Raw genomic sequence first — 21,494 nt, 5'->3', positions numbered from 1 at the left:
GGGCAAGTTGGGCTGAAGGGCCTGTTTCCTCACTGTATCACTGTGTGACTCGGGTTGCCAACTGTCCTGTGTTAGTTGGGACATCCCGTATATTGGGCTAAATTGGTTTGTCCCGTATGGGACTGCCGTTGTCCCGTATTAGGCCCAAGGGGGCGCTGTAGGCCCGGGCAGTGTAGGCTCGGACAGTGTAGGCCCGGACACTGTAGGCCCGGCCACTGTAGGCCCGGACACTGTAGGCCTGGACACTGTAGGCCTGGACACTGTAGGCCCGGACACTGTAGGCCCGGACAGTGTAGGCCCGGACACTGTAGGCCTGGACACTGTAGGCCCGGACAGTGTAGGCCCGGAGGCCCGGGCGCTGTCTAACGGAGGTTGCGTAGCAACCCGCCTCCCGGCCCAGGCGGCCGTCATTGGTGGAGCGGGAGCACGTAGCCGCTGGCTGGGTGAGGTCAGGTGGGGCGCAGGGCGGTGACGTCACCCTTTGTCCCTTATTTGGGAGTGAGGGAGTTGGCAAACCTCTCTGTGATGAAGGCTGGTGAATGCCTGGAGCGCGTTGCCAGGGGGTGGTGGAGGAGGCAGATGCTGTAGTGGACTTTAGGTGGCTTTTAGATGGAAGTCTAAAGTTTTAGATGGGAGAGGTTCAAGGAAGTGCAAGATACAGTGGAATGTGGATCACATACAGGCAGATGAGATCAGTTTAGCAGCAAATAGAGACACCAAGTGCTGGAGCAACTCAGCAGGACAGGCAGCATCTCTGGAGAGAAGGAACGGGTGACGTTACGGTTTCGAGACCCTTTAGACCGAGAGTCAGGGGGGGTGGGAGACGAGATCTAGAACGGTAAGGTGTGAAAACAACAGGTCAAAGCAGACGCTGATCAAGGAGATGTAGAATGGTTCATTGTTTACTGAGGGGATGGTGACAATGGGGCATACGATGAGCAAAACGAATCAGGAGGACAGTGAAACTAGTCTGAGAACTAGGGTGGGGGAGGGATGGAGAGCAGAAGGAAAGCAAGGCCTACTTGAAGTTGGAGAAGTCAATGTCCGTTCCACTGGGGTGTAAGCTGCCCAAGCGAAATATGAGGTGCTGTTCCTCCAGTTTGCACTGGGCCTCACTCTGACAATGGAGGAGGCCCAGGACAGAAAGGTCAGATTGGGAATGGGATTGGGGGGGAGAGTTAAAGTGCTGAGCAACCGGGAGATCAGATAGGTTTCGGCGGACTAAGTAGGAGGTGTCCAGCGAAACGATCGCCGAGCCGAACAGCGGATACCAGCAGATGTGGTTGAAGGAGGCTAAGTCTCAAGAAGGGTCTCGACCTCAAACGTCACCCATTCCTTCTCTCCAGAGATGCCGCCTGTCCCGCCGAGTTACTCCGGCGTTTTGTGTCTGTCTTTGGTGTAAACCAGCATCTGCAGTTCCTTCCTGCACATTCAGTTCAATGGCGTCACGTTTAGCGCACACACATTGTGGGCCGAATGGCCTGTTTCTGTGCTGTACTGTCCTGTGTTCCGTGTTCAAAATAAAGTTGGTTTGGATTAGTGTGGGATGATTGTCGCTGGGAAGGTCTTCCCACAAACTCCGGCGTTCCAGAGATAACAATCCAAGTCTGTCCAACCTCCTACTTAATCCAAACAATAGCCTGCCAAACCTCCCCTGTATCCTCTCCAAAGCCTCCACATCCTTTCTGCAATGGGCTGACCAGAACTGCAAGCAATACTCCACATGCATCCAAACCAAGATCCTATAGAACTGCAACTCCATTAAGCCAAATGCAACGTTAGCATTTATTTCGAGAGGACTAGAATATAAAAACAGGGATGTAATGCTGAGGCTGTATAAGGCGCTGGTCAGGCCGCGCTTGGAGTATTGTGAGCAGATTTGGGCCCCATATCTGAGGAAGGATGTGCTGGCTCTGGAGGGGTTTACGAGAACGATCCCAGGAATACATAGAAACATAGAAACATGGAAAATAGGTGCAGGAGTAGGCCATACGGCCCTTCGAGCCTGCACCGCCATTCAATATGATCATGGCTGATCATCCAACTCAGTAACCCGTACCTGCCTTCTCTCCATACCCCCTGATCCCTTTAGCCACAAGGGCCACATCTAACTCCCTCTTAAATATAGCCAATGAACTGGCCTCAACTACCTTCTGTGGCAGAGAATTCCACAGACTCACCACTCTCTGTGTGAAGAAATGTTTTCTCATCTCGGTCCTAAAAGACTTCCCCCTTATCCTTAAACTGTGACCCCTGGTTCTGGACTTCCCCAACATCGGGAACAATCTTCCTGCATCTAGCCTCTCCAACCCCTTAAGAATTTTATATGTTTCTATAAGATCCCCCCTCAGTCTTCTAAATTCCAGCAAGTGAGTGGGTTAACCTATGATGAGCCTTTTGTCGGCACTGGGCCTGTACTCGCTGGAGTACTGTGTGCAGTTTTGGTCTCCAAATTTGAGGAAGGACATTCTTGCTATTGAGGGCGTGCAGCGTAGGTTTACTAAGTTAATTCCCGGAATGGCAGGACTGTCGTACGTTGAAAGACTGGAGCCACTGGGCTTGTATACACTGGAATTTAGAAGGGTCTCGACCCGAAACGTCACCCATTCCTTCTCTCCTGAGATGCTGCCTGACCTGCTGAGTTACTCCAGCATTTTGTGAAATAAATACCTTCGATTTGTACCAGCATCTGCAGTTATTATCTTACACTGGAATTTAGAAGGATGAGAGAGGACCTTATTGAAATGTATAAGATTATTAAGGGATTGGACACGTTAGAGGCAGGAAACATGTTCCCAATGTTGGGGGAGTCCAGAACAAGGGGCCACAGTTTAAGAATAAGGGGTAGGCCATTTAGAACTGAGATGAGGATTTTTTTTTTCACTCAGAGAGTTGTGAATCTGTGGAATTCTCTGCCTCAGAAGGCAGTGGAGGCCAATTCTTTGGATGCTTTCAAGAGAGAGCTAGATAGAGCTCTTAAAGATAGCGGAGTCAGGGGGTATGGGGAGAAGGCAGGAACGGGGAACTGATTGAGAATGATCAGCCATGATCACATTGAATGGCGGTGCTGGCTCGAAGGGCCGAATGGCCTCCTCCTGCACCTATTGTCTATTGTCTACTCACTGGAGTTTAGAAGGATGAGGTGGGGGACCTCATTGAAACTTATCAAATAGTGAGCGGCCTGGATAGAGTGGATGTGGAGAGGATGTTTCCATTAGTGGGAGAGTCTAGGACTAGAGGTCACAGCCTCAGAATAAAAGGACGTACCTTTAGAAAGGAGATGAGGAGGGATTTCTTCAGTCAGAGGGTGGTGAATCTGTGGGATTCATTGCTGTGGAGGCTGTCAATAGTTATTATTGAGGCGGAGATTGACAGATTCGTGATTAGTGCAGGTATCAGCGGTCATGGGGTTGAGAGGGTGAGATAGATCAGCCATGATTGAATGGCAGAGTAGACATGATGGGCCGAATGGCCTAATACTGAGAACCCACGCAGTCACAGGGAACACGTACAAACTCTGTACAGCAAAGACAATTTTCACTGCAGAACTAAAGTACATTGCACCTGTTAAATAGTCATCGGGAGAAAACTCATCTCAACCTGAAATCTTAAAAGCAATTTTAGAAACGTAAAAAACAATGTAGCTGGTCCTAAACTGTTCAATGGAGAGAAACATCAACAGACAATAGGTGCAGGAGGAGGCCATTCGGCCCTTCGAGCCAGCACCGCCATTCAATGTGATCATGGCTGATCATTCTCAATCAGTACCCCGTTCCTGCCTTCTCCCCATACCCCCTGACTCCGCTATCCTTAAGAGCTCTATCTAGCTCTCTCTTAAAAGCATCCAGAGAATTAGCCTCCACTGCCTTCTGCGGCAGAGAATCCCACAGATTTACAACTCTCTGACTGAATTTTTTTTTCATCATCTCCGTTCTAAATGGCCTCCCCCCTTATCCTTAAACTGTGGCCCCTGGTTCTTGACTCCAGGTTAATTCACTAGGTTAATGCCCAGAATGGCGGGACTGTCGGATGTTGAAAGACTGGAGCGACTAGGCTTGTATACACTGAAATTTAGAAGGATGAGAGGGGATCCTATTGAAACATTTCAGATTATTAAGGGATTGGACACGTTAGAGGCAGGAAACACGTTCCCGATGTTGGGGGATTTCAGAACCAGGGGTCACAGTTTAAGAATAAGGGGTATGCCATTTCGAACGGAGATGAGGAAGAACTTTTTCAGTCAGAGAGTTGTGAATCTGTGGAATTCTCTGCCTCAGAAGGCAGTGGAGGCCAATTCTCTGGATGTTTTCAAGAGAGAGCTAGATAGAGCTCTTAATGATAGCGGAGTCAGGGGGTATGGGGAGAAGGCAGGAACGGGGTACTGATTGTGAATGATCAGCCATGATCACGGTGAATGGCGGTGCTGGCTCGAAGGGCCGAATGGCCTCCTCCTGCACCGATTGTCTAATGTCTATTGTCTAAGCTGGACACAAAGTGATGCGGTAACTCCGTGGGTCAGGCAAACACACAACACACACTGTCCTATGCAGGGAGGGACTGCAGATGCTGGTTTGCACCGAAGATAATGCTGGAGTAACTCCGTGGGTCGGGCAGCATCTGTGGAGAGAAGAAACACACAGGCCAGTAGCCAGAACTCAAGGCCGGAGCTGTGGTCTCACCCCGGTCACTCCATCTTCAGTTTGATTATCTCAGTTTAGTTTAATGTCACGAGTACCGAGGTGCAGTGAGAAGCTTTTAGTTTAGATTACTTTAGAGAAACAGTGTGGAAACAGGCCCTTCGGCCCACCGAGTCCACGCCGACCAGCGATCCCCGCACACTAACAGTATCCTACACACTAAGGACAATTTACAATTTACCTTTATAGCAAGCCAATTAACCTAAAAACCCGCACGTCTTTGGAGTGTGGGAGGAAACCGAAGGTCTCGGAGAAAACCCACGCAGGTCACGGGGAGAACGTACAAACTCCGTACAGACAGCGCCCGTAGTCGGGATCGAACCGGGGTCTCTGGCGTTGTGAGGCAGCAACTCTACCGCTGCACCGCCGTGCCGCACATTTGTAGGGTCTGAAGATGACCCCAAACGTCACCTATCCATGTTCTCCAGAGATGCTGCCTGACCCGCTGAGTTACTCCAGCACTCTGTGAAACGTCACCTATCCATGTTCTCCACAGATGCTGCCTGACCCGCTGAGTTACTCCAGCACTCTGTGTCCTTTTACCGAGCCAGATGATATCTTCTCACCCTTTTAAATAGCAAGCTTTTTGACTGCAATTCTATGTTTTGAGGCGAAATAATTATTGAAAAGCTTGATGCAATTACTCGATCCTTAAAAAACTTTCGTCGGGTGCACGAGGATATCAGTTGCCTAAATAAATGGGACAAATGTGAGTATACGTTTTCACACAGAGGGTGGTGGGTGTACGGAACAAGCTGCTGGAGGAGGTAGTTGAGGCTGGGACTATCGCATCGTTTAAGAAACAGTTGGACGGGTACATGGATAGAAACATAGAAACATAGAAAATAGGTGCAGGAGGAGGCCATTTGGCCGTTCGGCCCTTTGAGCCAGCACCGCCATTCATTGTGATCATGGCTGATCATCCACAATCAGTAACCCCTGCCTGCCTTCTCCCCATATCCCTTGATTCCACTAGCTCCAAGAGCTCTATCCAACTCTCTCTTAAATTCATCCAGTGATTTGGCCTCCACAGCCCTCTGTGGCAGAGAATTCCACAAATTCACAACTCTCTGGGTGAAAAGGTTTCTTCTCACCTCAGTTTTAAATGGCCTCCCCTTTATTCTTAGACTGTGTGGCCCCTGGTTCTGGACTCCCCCAACATTGGGAACATTTTTACTGCATCTAACTTGTCCAGTCCTTTTATAATTTTACATGTTCATAAAATTATAGGACAGGTTTGGAGGGATATGGACCAAGCGCAGGCAGGTGGGACTGGTGTAGCTGGGACATTGTTGGCCGGTGTGGGCGAGTTGGGCGAGTTGGATTGAAGGGACTGTTTCCACACTGTATCACTCTGTGACTGCATGACTATGACTCGACAGTGTCCTTAACTTCACCAGTAGAAGGCAGATATGTTCCATGGGAATTGCACAACTAAATGAACACAAAATTAACAGGCAAATGTTGGAAATCTAAAACCAATCGCATTCAATTCGAAATGAAACCTTTAAATTAGTTTAGAGATGCAGCGCGTAAACTGACCCTCCAGCCAACCAAGTCCACGCCGACCAACGAGATTGATCCCCGGGATGGCGGGACTGTCACATGGGGAAAGATTGGAAAGACCGGGCTTGTATTCACTGGAGTTTAGAAGGATGAGAGGGGATCTTATGGAGATGTATAAAATTATAAAAGGACTGGACAAGCTAGATGCAGGAAAAATGTTCCCAATGTTGGGTGAGTCCAGAACCAGGGGCCACACAGTCTAAGAATAAAGGGGAGGCCATTCAAAACTGAGGTGAGAAGGAACTTTTTCACCCAGAGAGTTGTGAATTTGTGGAATTCTCTGCCACAGAGGGCAGTGGAAGCCAATTCACTGGATGGATTTAAAAGAGAGTTAGATAGAGCTCTAGGGGCTAGTGGAATCAAGGGATATGGGGAGAAGGCAGGCACGGGTTACTGATTGTGGATGATCAGCCGTGATCACAGTGAATGGCGGTGCTGCCTCGAAGGGCCGAATGGCCTCCTCCTGCACCGATTTTCTATGTTTCTATGTAAGCCCAGGTGACTGTCTTCAGAGGCCGTAGTCATGATCCACCAGTCTCATCGAGTGATGGTGTCTGGAGTCAACTCATCAACATTCCCTGTCTACCTGTGACGCCACTTTCAGGGAACGATGTACCTGCGCTCTTCGATCCCTCTGCACTACAACACTCCCTGTCAACCTATGACCCCACTTTCAAGGAACTATGTACCTGCGCTGCTAGATCCCTCTGCTCTACAATACTCCCTGTCTACCTGTGATGCCACTTTCAGGGAACGATGTACATGCGCTCCTAGATCCCTCTGCTCGATCCATCTTATAGAAACTTACAAATTCTTAAGGGGTTGGACAGGCTAGATGCAGGAAGATTGTTCCCGATGTTGGGGAAGTCCAGAACAAGGGGTCACAGTTTGAGGACAAGGGGGAAGTCTTTTAGGACCGAGATGAGAAAGTTCTTTTTCACACAGAGAGTGGTGAATCTGTGGAATTCTCTGCCACAGAAGGTAGTTCACTAGGTTAATTCCCGGAATGGCGGGACTGTCGTATGTTGAAAGGCTGGAGCAATTAGGCTTGTATACACTGGAATATAGAAGGATGAGGGGGGATTTTATTGAAACATATAAGATAATTAGGGGATTGGACACATTAGAGGCAGGAAACATGTTCCCAATGTTGGGGGAGTCCAGAACAAGGGGCCACAGTTTAAGATTAAGGGGTAGGCCATTTAGAACGGAGATGAGGAAAAACTTTTTCAGTCAGAGAGTTGTGAATCTGTGGAATTCTCTGCCTCAGAGGGCAGTGGAGGTCAATTCTCTGAATGCATTCAAGAGAGAGCTAGATAGAGCTCTTAAGGATAGCGGAGTCAGCGGGTATGGGGAGAAGGCAGGAACGGGGTACTGATTGAGAATGATCAGCCATGATCACATTGAATGGCGGTGCTGGCTCGAAGGGCCGAATGGCCTCCTCCTGCACCTATTGTCTATTGTCTATTGTCTATTGACCCCACTTTCAGGGAAATGTGTACCTGCGCTCCAAGATCCCTCTGCTCTACAACACTCCCTATCTACGTGTGACGCCACTTCCAGGGAACTATGTACATGCGCTCCTAGATCCCTCTGCTCGATCCATCTTATAGAACCTTACAAAATTCTTAAGGGGTTGGACAGGCTAGATGCAGGAAGATTGTTCCCGATGTTGGGGAAGTCCAGAACAAGGGGTCACAGTTTAAGGATAAGGGGAAAGTCTTTTAGGACCGAGATGAGAACGTTCTTTTTCACACAGAGAGTGGTGAATCTGTGGAATTCTCTGCCACAGAAGGTAGTTGAGGCCAGTTCATTGGCTATATTTAAGAGGGAGATAGATGTGGCCCTTGTGGCTAAAGGGATCAGGGGGTATGGAGAGAAGGCAGGTACGGGATACTGAGTTGGATGATCAGCCATGATCATATTGAATGGCGGTGCAGGCTCGAAGGGCCAAATGGCCTACTCCTGCACCTATTTTCTATGTTTCTATGACAACACTCCCTGTCTACCTGTGACGCCACTTCCAGGGAACTGTGTACCTGCGCTCCTAGATCCCTCTGCTTTACAACACTCCCTATCAACCTGTGATGCCAACTTCAAGGCAGGTTGTCCATTACATCGACTGCAGAAAGTATCGTAAAGTTATCTAACGCAGTCGACTGCTGATGCAAACCCATTGCAATTCCGCTGCCTGGTCCATTGTGCCTGTTATTTTCTGTTGCTTATTCCCCTGTGTGTGTGTGTGTGTGTGTGTGTGTGTGTGTGTGTGGGTGTGTGTGTGTGTGTGTGTGTGTGTGTGTGTGTGTGTGTGTGTGTGTGTGTGTGTGTGTGTGTGTGTGTGTGTGGGTGTTTGCTGAACATGGTTTTCTATTTGGTTTTGTAAGTTCACACATTCATTCAGCATGTTTCGCAGTCTTCCTGTTCAGGGAGAATATTTCTGTTCTGTGTTGGTGCCTCTTGAAAAACTGCCAGCTGGTTCTCCATTTCCCCCACTTGATTATCATCCACTCCCTCAATTAAACACTCTTCAAATATGTTACCTTAGGCTTGGTTTAGTTTATTGTCACGTGCTCCAAAGCACAGTGAAACGCTTTCTCCATCATCCACATATAAACATTCTATCTCATCCTCCTCTCCCTCTTTCTCTCCACCCCTCTATCCCCCCTGCTCTCTCCCACTCTCTCTCCACCTCTCCCTCTCTCTCCACCTCCCTCTCCACCTCTCTATCCCCCTCTCTCTCCCCCTCTGCTCTCTCCCCCTGCTCTCTCTCCACCTCTCCCTCTCCCTCTCTCCCTCTCCCTCTCTCTCCCTCTCTCTCCCTCTCTCTCCCTCTCTGTCCCTCTATCTCCCTCTCTCCCCCCTCTCTCTCCCCCCTCTCTCTCCCCCTCTCTCCCACCTCTCTCCCCCCCGCTCTCCCTCTCTCTCCCTCTCTCTCTCTCTCTCTCCCTCTCTCCCTCTCTCTCCCTCTCTCCCTCTCTCCCTCTCTCCCTCTCCCTCTCCCTCTCTCTCCCTCTCTCTCTCTCTCTCTCCCTCTCTCTCCACCTCTCTCTCTCCCCCTGCTCTATCCCCCTGCTCTCTCCCCCTCTCTCCCCCCTCTCTCTCCACCTCTCTCTCTCTCCCCCTCCCTCTCCCCCTCTCTCTCTTTACCTCCCTCTCCCCACTCTGCCCCCCTGCTCTCCCCCTCACTCCCCACCTCCCTCTCCCTCTCTCTCCACCTCTCTCTCTCTCCCCTCTCTCTCCCCCCTGCTCTCCCCCTCTCTCTCTCCACCTCTCTCTCTCTCTCTCTCCCCCCCCCCCCCTCCCCCCCCCCACTTCTCTCTCCCCTTCCCTCTGTCTCTCCCTCTCTGCCTCCCTTTAGTGGGCAAGGTTAGAGCACATGGTATTGGAGGTAGGGTACTGACATGGATATAAAATTGGTTGACAGACAGAAAGCAAAGAGTGGGGATAAATGGGTCCCTTTCAGAATGGCAGGCAGTGACCAGTGGGGTACCGCAAGGCTCGGTGCTGGGACCCCAGCTATTTACGATATACATTAATGACTTGGATGAAGGGATTAAAAGTACCATTAGCAAATTTGCAGATGACACAAAGCTGGGTGGCAGTGTGAACTGTGAGGAAGATGCTATGAGGTTGCAGGGTGACTTGGACAGGTTGTGTGAGTGGGCGGATGCATGGCAGATGCAGTTTAATGTGGATAAGTGTGAGGTTATCCACTTTGGTGGTAAGAATAGGAAGGCAGAGTATTATCTGAATGGTGTCAAGTTAGGAAAAGGGGACGTAAAATGAGATCTGGGTGTCCTAGTGCATCAGTCACTGAAAGGAAGCATGCAGGTACAGCAGGCAGTGAAGAAAGCCAATGGAATGTTGGCCTTCATAACAAGAGGAGTTGAGTATAGGAGCAAAGAGGTCCTTCTGCAGTTGTACAGGGCCCTAGTGAGACCGCACCTGGAGTACTGTGCGCAGTTTTGGTCTCCAAATTTGAGGAAGGATATTCTTGCTATTGAGGGCGTGCAGCGTAGGTTGAAAGACTGGAGCGACTAGGCTTGTATACACTGGAATTTAGAAGGATGAGAGGGGATCTTATCGAAACATATAAGAGTCCAGAACCAGGGGCCACAGTTTAAGAATAAGGGGTAGGCCATTTAGAACGGAGATGTGGAAAAAACATTTTCACTCAGAGAGTTGTGAATCTGTGGAATTCTCTGCCTCAGAAGGCAGTGAAGGCCAATTCTCTGAATGCATTCAAGAGAGAGCTGGATAGAGCTCTTAAGGATAGCGGAGTCAGGGGGTATGTGGAGAAGGCAGGAACGGGGTACTGATTGTGAATGATCAGCCATGATCACATTGAATGGTGGTACTGGCTCGAAGGGCTGAATGGCCTCCTCCTGCACCTATTGTCTATTGTTCCCGCCTCTGCGTTGTGTTCTCTTGTGAACCTTGGCCGATATTTATCCCCAAAGAGATTTTTAAATCTCTTCCTCGAGGCTCGGTTCGGCCGCAGGACTTTCCATTTCCTTTCCATCTCTGGAGAACATGGATAGGTGACGTTTCACAAAGTTCTGGAGTAACTCAGCGGGTCAGGCAGCATCTCTGTGAAACGTCACCTATCCATGTTCTCCACAGATGTTTCACAGAATGCTGGAGTATCTCAGCAGGTCGGGCAGCATCTCTGGAGAGAAGGAATGGGTGACGTTTCGGGTCGAGACCCTTCTTCAGACTGATGTGAATCAGGGGGAGGAGGGGGAGGGGGAGGGGGATGGGGGTGGGGGGAGCGGGTCGGGTCGGGAGCCTCGGTCGCCTCGGCAGAAGTGGAACAATCTGTCCGTGGGAGAAGCACGGGGGAAGAGAGAAGAAACATTCTTGCCTTCCATCACAGTGAGGGGGTGTCTGGAGGAGTCACTGTGATGGATGTTTGTGTTAAACTTGTGTGTCCTGTGTCTTTTACTCTGTACTGTTGTGGCTGTGTGGCAAATGACTTTCGTTCAATTCATTTTGAATGACAATAAGGGTAATTCAGATTCTGGTTCAGATTCAGACCAACATCTTTTACAAACGGCGCATATCCTGTTCACAGAATGCTGGAGTAACTCAGCAGGTCAGGCAGCATCTCAGGAGAGAAGGAATGGGTGATGTTTGGGGTCGAGACCCTTCCTCAGACTGATGTCAGGGGGGCGGGACAAAGGAAGGATATAGGTGGAGACAGGAAGATAGAGGGAGAACTGGGAAGGGGGAGGTGAAGAGAGGGACAGAGGAACTATCTAAAGTTGGAGAAGTCAATGTTCATACCACTGGGCTGCAAGCTGCCCAGACGAAATATGAGGTGCTGTTCCTCCAATTTGCGGTGGGCCTCACTATGGCACTGGAGGAGGCCCATGACAGAAAGGTCAGACTGGGAGTGGGAGGGGGAGTTGAAGTGCTCAGCCACCGGGAGATCAGTTTGGTTGAGGCGGACTGAGCGCAGGTGTTGTTCACGGCTGCTCTTGTCACGTGATGTGAGGGGGGGGGGGGAATGGAGAGAGAGAGAGAGAGAAAGGAGAGAGAGAGGGAGAGACGCAGATGGAGAGAGAGAAAGAGGGAGAGATATGGAGAGAGATGGAGAGAGAGAGAGAGAGAGGCAGAGAAAGAGAGAGGGAGAGAGATGAAAAGAGTCCTAGAGTGATACAGCGTGGAAACAGGCCCTTCGGCCCATCTTGCCCGCACCGGCCAACATGCCCCAGCTACACTAGTCCCACCTGCCTGTGTTTGGTCTATATTTCTGTAAACCTGTCCCATCCATGTACCTGTCCAAATGTTCCTTAAAAGTTGGGATAGTCCCAGCCTCAACTACCTCCTCTGGCAGCTCGTTCCATACACCCACCACCCTCTGTTTGAAAAAGTTACCACTCAGATTCCTAATAAATCTTTTCCCCTTCACCTTGAACCCATAAACACACACACTCGCACATGCACACATAGAAAGCAGACAAACAATAATGGTGCAATAATAACAATAATAGTCTACGTAGTTCGGAGCTTATTTGGAGGTTGTTGTTTTAATGGCTGCAGGGAAGAAGATGTTCCTGAACCTGAATGTTACAGTTTTCAGGCTCCTGTACCTTCTTCCCGATGGCAGGGGTGCAGGAAGAGGCCATTCGGCCCTTCGAGCCTGTACGCACCGCCATTCAATGTGATCATGGCTGATCATTCTCAATCAGTACCCCGTTCCTGCCTTCTCCCCATACCCCCTGACTCCGCTATCCTTAAGAGCTCTATCTAGCTCTCTCTTGAATGCATTCAGAGAATTGGCCTCCACTGCCTTCTGAGGCAGAGAATTCCACAGATTCACAACTCTCTGACTGAAAAAGTTTTTCCTCGTCTCAGTTCTAAATGGCCTACCCCTTATTCTTAAAATGTGGCCCCTGGTTCTGGACTCCCCAACATTGGGAACATGTTTCCTGCCTCTAATGTGCCCAACCCCTTAATAATCTTATATGTTTCGATATGATTCCCTCTCATCCTTCTAAATTCCAGTGTATACAAGCTTAGTCGCTCCAGTCTTTCAACATTTGACAGTCCCGCCATTCCGGGAATTAACCTAGTAAACCTACGCTGCACGCCCTCAATAGCAAGAATATCCTTCCTCAAATTTGGAGACCAAAACTGCACACAGTACTCCAGGTGCGGTCTCACTAGGGCCCGGTACAACTGCAGAAGGACCTCTTTGCTCCTATACTCAACTCCTCTTGTTATGAAGGCCAACATTCCATTGGCTTTCTTCACTGCCTGCTGTACCTGCATGCTTCCTTTCAGTGACTGAGTCATGAGTGTAGTGTGCGTGGAGCAGGGGACTGGGCACGCAGCCTTGAGGTGCTACCGTCCTGATTGTTATTGAGGAAGACGCAAAGTGCTGGAGTAACTCAGCGGGTCAGGCAGCATCTCAGGAGAGAAGGAACGGGCGACGTTTCGGGTCGAGACCCTTGTTCAGCCTGAGGGATTATTGTTATCCTACTATTGGGCGGGCACGGTGGCGCAGCGGTAGAGTTGCCGCCTCTCTAGAGACCTGGGTTTGATCCCGACCACGGGTGCTGTCTGTCGGGGGTTTGTACGTTCTCCCCCGTGACCTGCGTGGGTTTTCTCCGAGATCTTCGGTTTCCTCCCACTCTCCAAAGTCGTAAACCTTTGTCGGTTAATTGGCTTGCCGTAAGTGTAAATTGCCCCTAAGTGTGTGTAGTGTGCGGGGATCGCTGGCCGGCACGGACTCGGTGGGTCGAAGGGCCTGTTTCCGGGCTGCATCTCTGAACCAAACTCTGCCTCCCACCACACTGCGCAAACACACAGTTCATTACGTTGTGTAGAGTCTGCTTTGCCATTTATCCACCCACTTCACAAACCTTTCAGCTTCTCTCAGTATTTTGATGCAGCCCTCAAATTAATTGGTATTCCGCTGGAATTCGATATCAGCTGCCAGTTTCCACACCACCTCCACAGGCAGAGTACGAATTATCCTGCAACTGGTGACGTCCTCTGTTCCCACACAAACCAACCTCCCTTCCACCGACTCCATCTACGCCTCGCGCTGCCTCGGCAAGGCCAGTAGCATAATCAAGGACCAGTCTCACCCCGGCCACTCCCTCTTCTCCCCTCTCCCATCAGGCAAGAGGTACAGAAGTGTGGAAACGCTCACCTCCAGATTCAGGGACAGTTTCTTCCCGGCTGTTATCAGGCAACTGAACCATCCTACCACAACCAGAGAGCAGTGCTGAACTACTATCTACCTCATTGGAGACCCTCGGACTATCCTTGATCGGACTTTATTGGACTTTATCTTGCCCCTAAACGGCGTTGCATTTATCGTGTATCTGTACACTGTGGACGGGCTTAACCGATTGTAAGAAATATTTAGACAGCGATATGTATAGGACAGGTTTATAGACAATAGACAATAGACAATAGGTGCAGGAGGAGGCCATTCGGCCCTGCGAGCCAGCACCGCCATTCAATGTGATCATGGCTGATCATTCTCAATCAGTACCCCGTTCCTGCCTTCTCCCCATACCCCCTGACTCCGCTATCCTTAAGAGCTCTATCTAGCTCTCTCTTGAATGTATTCAGAGAATTGGCCTCCACTGCCCTCTGAGGCAGAGAATTCCACAGAGGGCTACTAGACCAAGTGGACCCGTTGGGCCCAAACCTCTCCTGCATTGGTACAGCACCCCGCTCCCCCCTCCCCTCCCCCTTCCCCTCCCCCCCTCCCCCTCCCCTCCCCCCTCCTCTCCCCCATCCCCCTCCACCTTCCCCCCTACCCCTCCTCCCCCTGATTCACGTCAGTCTGAAGAAGGGTCTCGACCCGAAATGTCACCCATTCCTTCTCTCCAGAGATGCTGCCTGACCCGCTGAGTTACTCCAGCACTCTGTGAAACGTCACCTGTCCATGTTCTCCAGAGATGCTGCCTGACCCGCTGAGTTACTCCAGCACTCTGTGAAACGTCACCTGTCCATGTTCTCCAGAGATGCTGCCTGACCCGCTGAGTTACTCCAGCATTTTGTGATCCCTTCGATGTGCTCCAGCACCTGCAGTTATTGTCCTCCACCCCAGTACACGTGGCAATAAACTGAACTGAAACAATAGTGCAAAACGACACAACCAAAGCCGTGCAGGTTTGTAGGTTAATTGGCTTCTGTAGGTTATCCCTGGTGTGTAGGATAGAACTAGTGTACGGGATGATCGCTTTTTCAGCATGGACTCGGTGGGCCGAAGGGCCTGTTTCCGCGCTGTTTCGCTAAAGTAAATCTTATCGAAACGCATAAGATTATTAAGGGGTTGGACACTTTAGAGGCAGGAAACATGTTCCCAATGTTGGGGGAGTCCAGAACCAGGGGCCACAGTTTAAGAATAAGGGGTAGGCCATTTAGAACTGAGATGAGGAAAAACCTTTTCAGTCAGAGAGTTGTGAATCTGTGGAATTCTCTGCCTCAGAAGGCAGTGGAGGCCAATTCTCTGAATGCATTCAAGAGAGAGCTAGATAGAGCTCTTAAGGATAGCGGAGTCAGGGGGTATGGGGAGAAGGCAGGAACGGGGTACTGATTGAGAATGATCAGCCATGATCACATTGAATGGCGGTGCTGGCTCGAAGGGCAGAATGGCCTCCTCCTGCACCTATTGTCTGTTGTCTATTGTCTAAACAACACCCCCCAATCTGTGTAGTTCGGAGGTTGTGGTGTTTAACAGCCTGATGGCTGTGGGGAAGAAGGTGTTCCTGAACCTGGACGTTACGGTTTTCCGGCTCCTGTACCTTCTTCCCGATGGCAGGAGTGGGATGAGAGCCAGGGTGGTGTGGGTCTCTGGTGATGCCGGCTGCCTTTGTGAGGCAGCGACTCCTGTAGATTCCATTCGGCGGCGGGCGGGAAAGGGTTAACAAGTTGTGGATGTGTGTTGCATCTCGGTAACACAGGAGGGACGCAGCCAGCGTTGCAGCTGCCGGCCGGTGGAGGAGCTGATTAGGCTGTGTCGAAACGACGCCGGTTTACACCGAAGACAGACACAAAATGCTGGAGTAACTCAGGCAGCAGCATCTCCGGAGAGAAGGAACGGGTGACGTTTCCAGTCGGAAGCCTCCTCCAGGCAGTCTGTGCACCTAGGAGCCATGAGCTTTGCCGATGATGCTGGTTTAAACCGAAGATAGACACAAAATGCTGGAGTAACTCAGCGGGACAGGCAGCATCTCTGGAGAAAACGGTGCGTGTGGGAGTGAACTGCAGAGGCCGGTTTACAACCGAAGATGCTGGAGTAACTCAGCAGCATCTCTGGAGAAAAAGGAATTGTTGACGTTTTTCTAGGGTGGAGACCCTTCTTCTTGCTGGAGACACCTTGCTGGAAGGAAGGCTGGAAGGAGGCGTTTGAGAGAGAGAGAGCAGAAGGCTGTGTGTTTGCCCACCAGATAGAGGCGGAGTGCTGGGGTAACTCAGCGTGTCTGACAGCTACCCCTGGAAAGGACAAAAGGGGAGCGGGCCACGTTTCCGCTGGTGCCGCGGTGCGGGCTTGCCCGGGCGCGGGGGGCGGGGGTGGGCGTGCGGCGGTGCTGACCCCACCCCGCGATGCTCCCCTCCGCCGACGACGCCCCTGCCCGCGGATGGAGTTCTCGGCCCGCCCGCGGGGAAGCCCCGCCTCCCCGCCCCGCGCACGGGGGTCTCCGGCCGCGGTGAGCGAGGGGGGGCCGCAGAGGAAGGCCGCTCACGGCGTCTCCTTCGCCATCCCCAGCCACATCGGCAAGGAGATCAAACACATCTGCAGCAACTGCGGGCGTGGAGACGGTGGGAACGACGGTAAGGAGAGGAGAGGAGGGGAGACCTGCCGGTGTATTTATTTATTTTGTTTGCAGCGCACAATCTTCAAGGGCTGTCCGATGTGCCAGTACCGCCTGAGACATTTCATTGCAAAGATAAAACGCAAAAAAAAATGCTGGAGTAACAATAGACAATAGACAATAGACAATAGGTGCAGGAGGAGGCCATTCAGCCCTTCGAGCCAGCACCGCCATTCAATGCGATCATGGCTGATCATTCTCAATCAGTACCCCGTTCCTGCCTTCTCCCCATACCCCCTGACTCCGCTATCCTTAAGAGCTCTATCCAGCTCTCTCATGAAAGCATCCAACGAACTGGCCTCCACTGGCCTCAGCGGGACGGGCAGCATCTGTGGAGAGAAGGGACGGGTGACGTTCTGGGTCTCGACCCGAAATATATCTTATCGAAACGTATAAGATTATTAAGGGGTTGGACACGCTAGAGGCAGGAAACATGTTCCCAATGTTGGGGGTGTCCAGAACCAGGGGCCACAGTTTACGAATAAGGGGTAGGCCATTTAGAATGGAGATGAGGAAAAACTTTTTCCCTCATTTATACATTAATGACTTGGATGAAGGGATTAAAAGTAACATTAGCAAATTTGCAGATGATACAAAGCTGGGTGGTAGTGTGAACTGTGAGGAAGATGCTATGAGGTTGCAGGGTGACTTGGACAGGTTGTGTGAGTGGGCGGATGCATGGCAGATGCAGTTTAATGTGGATAAGTGTGAGGTTATCCGCTTTGGTGGTAAGAATAGGAAGGCAGATTATTATCTGAATGGTGTCAAGTTAGGAAAAGGGGACGTACAACGAGATCTGGGTGTCCTAGTGCATCAGTCACTGAAAGGAAGCATGCAGGTACAGCAGGCAGTGAAGAAAGCCAATGGAATGTTGGCCTTCATAACAAGAGGAGTTGAGCATAGGAGCAAAGAGGTCCTTCTGCAGTTGTACAGGGCCCTGGTGAGACCGCACCTGGAGTACTGTGTGCAGTTTTGGTCTCCAAATTTGAGGAAGGATATTCTTGCTATTGAGAGCATGCAGCGTAGGTTTACTAGGTTAATTCCCGGAATGGCGGGACTGTCGTATGTTGAAAAACTGGAGCGATTAGGCTTGTATACACTGGAATTTAGAAGGATGAGAGGAGATCTTATCGAAGCATATAAGATTATTAAGGAGTTGGACACGTTAGAGGCAGGAGACATGTTCCCAATGTTGGGGGAGTCCGGAACCAGGGGCCACAGTTTAAGAATAAGGGGTAGGCCATTTAGAACTGAGATGAGGAAAAACCTTTTTCAGTCTGAGAGTTGTGAATCTGTGGAAAAATGCGACTGACTCCATGCCAACCATCGATCACTCACTCGCGCTGGATCTGCGTTTCCCTTAGGGTGGCGCAGCGGTAGAGTTACTGCCTCACAGCGCCTGAGACCCGGGTTCGATCCCGACTACGGGTGCTGTCTGTACGGAGTTTGTACCTTCTCCCCGTGACCTGCGTGGGTTTTCTCCAGGTCCCCCACATTCCAAAGACGTGCAGGTTTGTAGCTTGGTTGGCTGTGGGTGTTGTGTGGGGTAGCGTTAGTGTACGGGGTGATCGCCGGTCGGCTCGGACTCGGTGGGCTGAAGTGCCTGTTTCTGCGCTGTTTCACTAAATGGTGGCTCGGAGGTAGAGTTGCTGCCTCACAGCGCCGGAGACCCGGGTTCGATCCCGACTACGGGCGCTGTCTGTACGGAGTTCGTACCTTCTTACCGTGACCTGCGTGGGTTTTCTCCGGTTGCTCCGGTTTCCTCCCACGCTCCAAAGACGTGCAGGTTTGTAGGTTAATTGGCTTGGGTAAAAATTGTAAATTGTCCCCAGTGTGTGTGGGATGGTGCTAGTGTACGGGATCGCTGGTCGGCGTGGACTTGGTGGGCCGAAGGGCCTGTTTCTGTGATGTATCTCTAAACTAAACAAAGCTGGTAAAGATGCTGCCTCACAGCACCAGGGACCAGGGTTCGATCCTGACCACGGGCGCTGTCTGCTTGTGGAGTTTGAACATTCTCCCTGTGACGGTGTGGGTTTCACAGAGTCATAGAGTCATACAGCGTAGAAACAGGCCCTTCGGCCCAACTTTGCCAATGCTGTCCAACATGCCCCATCTACACTAGTCCCACCTGCCTGCGATTGGCCCCAAATCCCCTCTAAACTTTGGATAGACAGAGTGCTGGAGTAACTCAGCGGGTCAGGCAGCATCTGTGGAGAACACGGATAGGTGACGTATCGGGTCGGGACCCTTCTTCAGACACGAAACGTCACCTATCCATGTTCTCCAGAGATGCTGCCTGACCCGCTGAGTTACTCCAGCACTCTGTGAAACGTCACCTATCCATGTTCTCCAGAGATGCTGCCTGACCCGCTGAGTTACTCCAGCACTCTGTGCCTTCCATGGATGTTTCTGTACATTAGACTGGTTGCCGCGGTTAAGGCAGATGGCGGGGTGTGGCATATGCCTCTCAGTTCTTAAGTGATCGGAGCAGAATTGGGCCATTCGGCCCATCAAGTCTACCCCGCCATTCAATCATGGCCGATCTCTCTCTCCCTCTCAACCCCATTCTCCTGCCTTCTCCCCGTAACCCCTGACGACCGTACTAATGATTGAGAATGATCAGCCATGATCACATTCAATGGCGGTGCTGGCTCGAAGGGCCGAATGGCCTCCTCCTGCACCTATTGTCTATTGTCTAATCAAGGATCTTTCAATCTCTGCCTTAAAAATATCCACTGACTTGGCCTCCACAGCCTTCTGCGGCAATGGATTCCACAGATTCACCACCTTCTGACTGAAGTTCTGGGTGTGTATTCTGCAGAGATTTCAGTGCATGAACACAGTTCTTCACTGTGGGAGGCCCTGGACCAAATATCTGTTCAGTCAGGCTCACCGTGGTGAATTATGTAACGGCAATGCTGTGAGATCAGCAAGGACGAATGGTATGTTAAGATTCATAGCAAGAGGATTTGAGTATAGGAGCAGGGAGGTTCTGCTGCAGTTGTACAGGGCCTTGGTGAGACCGCACCTGGAGTATTGTGTACAGTTTTGGTCTCCTAATCTGAGGAAAGACATTCTAGCCTTAGAGGGAGTACAGAGAAGGTTCACCAGATTGATCCCTGGGATGGCGGGACTTTCATATGAAGAAAGACTGGATAGACTAGGCTTGTACTCGCTGGAATTTAGAAGACTGAGGGGGGATCTTATTGAAACATATAAAATTCTTAAGGGGTTGGAGAGGCTAGATGCAGGAAGATTGTTCCCGATGTTGGGGAAGTCCAGAACCAGGGGTCACAGTTTAAGGATAAGGGGGAAGTCTTTTAGGACCGAGATGAGAAAACATTTCTTCACACAGAGAGTGGTGAGTCTGTGGAATTCTCTGCCACAGAAGGTAGTTGAGGCCAGTTCATTGGCTATATTTAAGAGGGAGTTAGATGTGGCCCTTGTGGCTAAAGGGATCAGGGGGTATGGAGAGAAGGCAGGTACGGGATACTGAGCTGGATGATCAGCCATGATCATATTGAATGGCGGTGCAGGCTCGAAGGGCCGAATGGCCTATTCCTGCACCTATTTTCTATGTTTCTATGTCTCTAAGTTCCTGAATAGGTAGATTGGATGGCATTGTTATTGGTTCTGCTGGTCTGGTTTACAGGTGGCTAATTGCTGTTCTTGTTGCTGTAAACCACTTGCAACATGGAAGCAGGCCCTTCTGGCATTTTTATTTGCCTGCGTTTGGCCCACATCCCTCTCAACCTCTCCTAACCACATCCCTGTCCAAGTGTCCTTTTATATTCTGTTATTGTAGCTGCCTCAACTACCTCCTCTGGCAGCTCGTTCCATACACCCACCACCCTCTGTGTAGAATCATTGACATCGACCAACATACCCCATCTACACTTATCCCACTTAGAGTTATAGAGTCATAGAGTGATACAGTGTGGAAACAGGCCCTTCGGCCCAACTCACCCACACCGGCCAACAATGTCCCAGCTACCCTAGACCCACCTGCCTGCGCTTGGTCCATATCCCTCCAAACCTGTCCTATCCATGTACCTGTCCAACTGTTTCTTAAACAATGGCATAGTCCCAGCCTCAACTACCTCCTCTGGCAGCTTGTTCCATACACCCACCACCCTCTGTGTGAAAAAAGTTACCCCTCGGATTCCTATTAAATTTTTTCCTCTTCACCTTGAACCTATGTCCTCTGGTCCTCGATTCTCTGGGCAAGAAACTCTGTGCGTCTACCCGATCTACTCCTCTCATGATTTTGTACACCTCTATAAGATCACCCCTCATCCTCCTGCGCTCCATGGAATAGAGTCCCAGCCTGCTCAACCTCTCCCTGTAGCTCACACCCTCTAGTCCTGGCAACATCCTCGTAAACACCTGCCTGTGTTTGGCCCATCTATATACTAAAACTCTCGTTAGTTTGTTTGTTTGTTTGTTCCTGAACTACAGCCAAAACGGTTCACGATAGCGAGACAATGTTAGGCCCACCTTACTCACCGTCGTCCCTTTGGTGCGAATGGAAGAAGTTTCATTGAAATCGGTGTTATATTTTTAAAGTTATTCACATTTTAAAGTTTAAATCTATCTCCTAGGGAGGGAGAGATGGAGGGAGGGAGGTAGGGGGTGGAGGGAGGGAGGGAGGGAGGGACGAAGGTAGGGGAGGAGGGAGGGAGGGAGGGAGGGAGGGAGGGAGGATAGGTATGGGGGATTGAGGGGGATGGAGTTGGGGGAGAGGGGAAGGCGGGGGGGGAGGGAGACGGGATGGTGGAGGGGGGGAGGATGGTGGGAGGGGTGGAAGGGGGCGAGGTGGGGGAGGAGAGGGTGCTGCACCAATGCAGGAGAGGTTTGGGCCCAACGGGTCCACTTGGTCTAGTATCCC

The 21,494-nt window shown here is 50.7% G+C and overlaps 1 protein-coding gene across 6 annotated transcripts in view; it reads left to right on the top strand.

The window, feature by feature from the left end:
- The window catches only part of phactr1 (phosphatase and actin regulator 1), a 164,692-nt gene that overhangs the window by 48,545 nt on the left and 94,653 nt on the right, over positions 1-21,494 (top strand). For 4 of the 6 annotated variants that reach the window (XM_078414248.1, XM_078414230.1, XM_078414220.1 and 1 more), the window contains exon 1: positions 15,699-16,565. The exons of the other annotated variants lie outside the window; for them this stretch is intronic. In XM_078414248.1, coding sequence (XP_078270374.1) covers positions 16,373-16,565 — 193 coding nt within the window. In that variant the 5' untranslated portion in view covers positions 15,699-16,372. Of the gene's footprint in view, positions 1-15,698; positions 16,566-21,494 lie in introns of those variants that run through there. 6 annotated transcript variants of the gene reach the window in all.

The sequence above is a fragment of the Rhinoraja longicauda genome, chromosome 2 (assembly GCF_053455715.1).
Source record: "Rhinoraja longicauda isolate Sanriku21f chromosome 2, sRhiLon1.1, whole genome shotgun sequence".
Lineage (NCBI taxonomy): Eukaryota > Metazoa > Chordata > Chondrichthyes > Rajiformes > Arhynchobatidae > Rhinoraja > Rhinoraja longicauda.
This window is presented reverse-complemented; position numbering and strand designations above follow the sequence as displayed.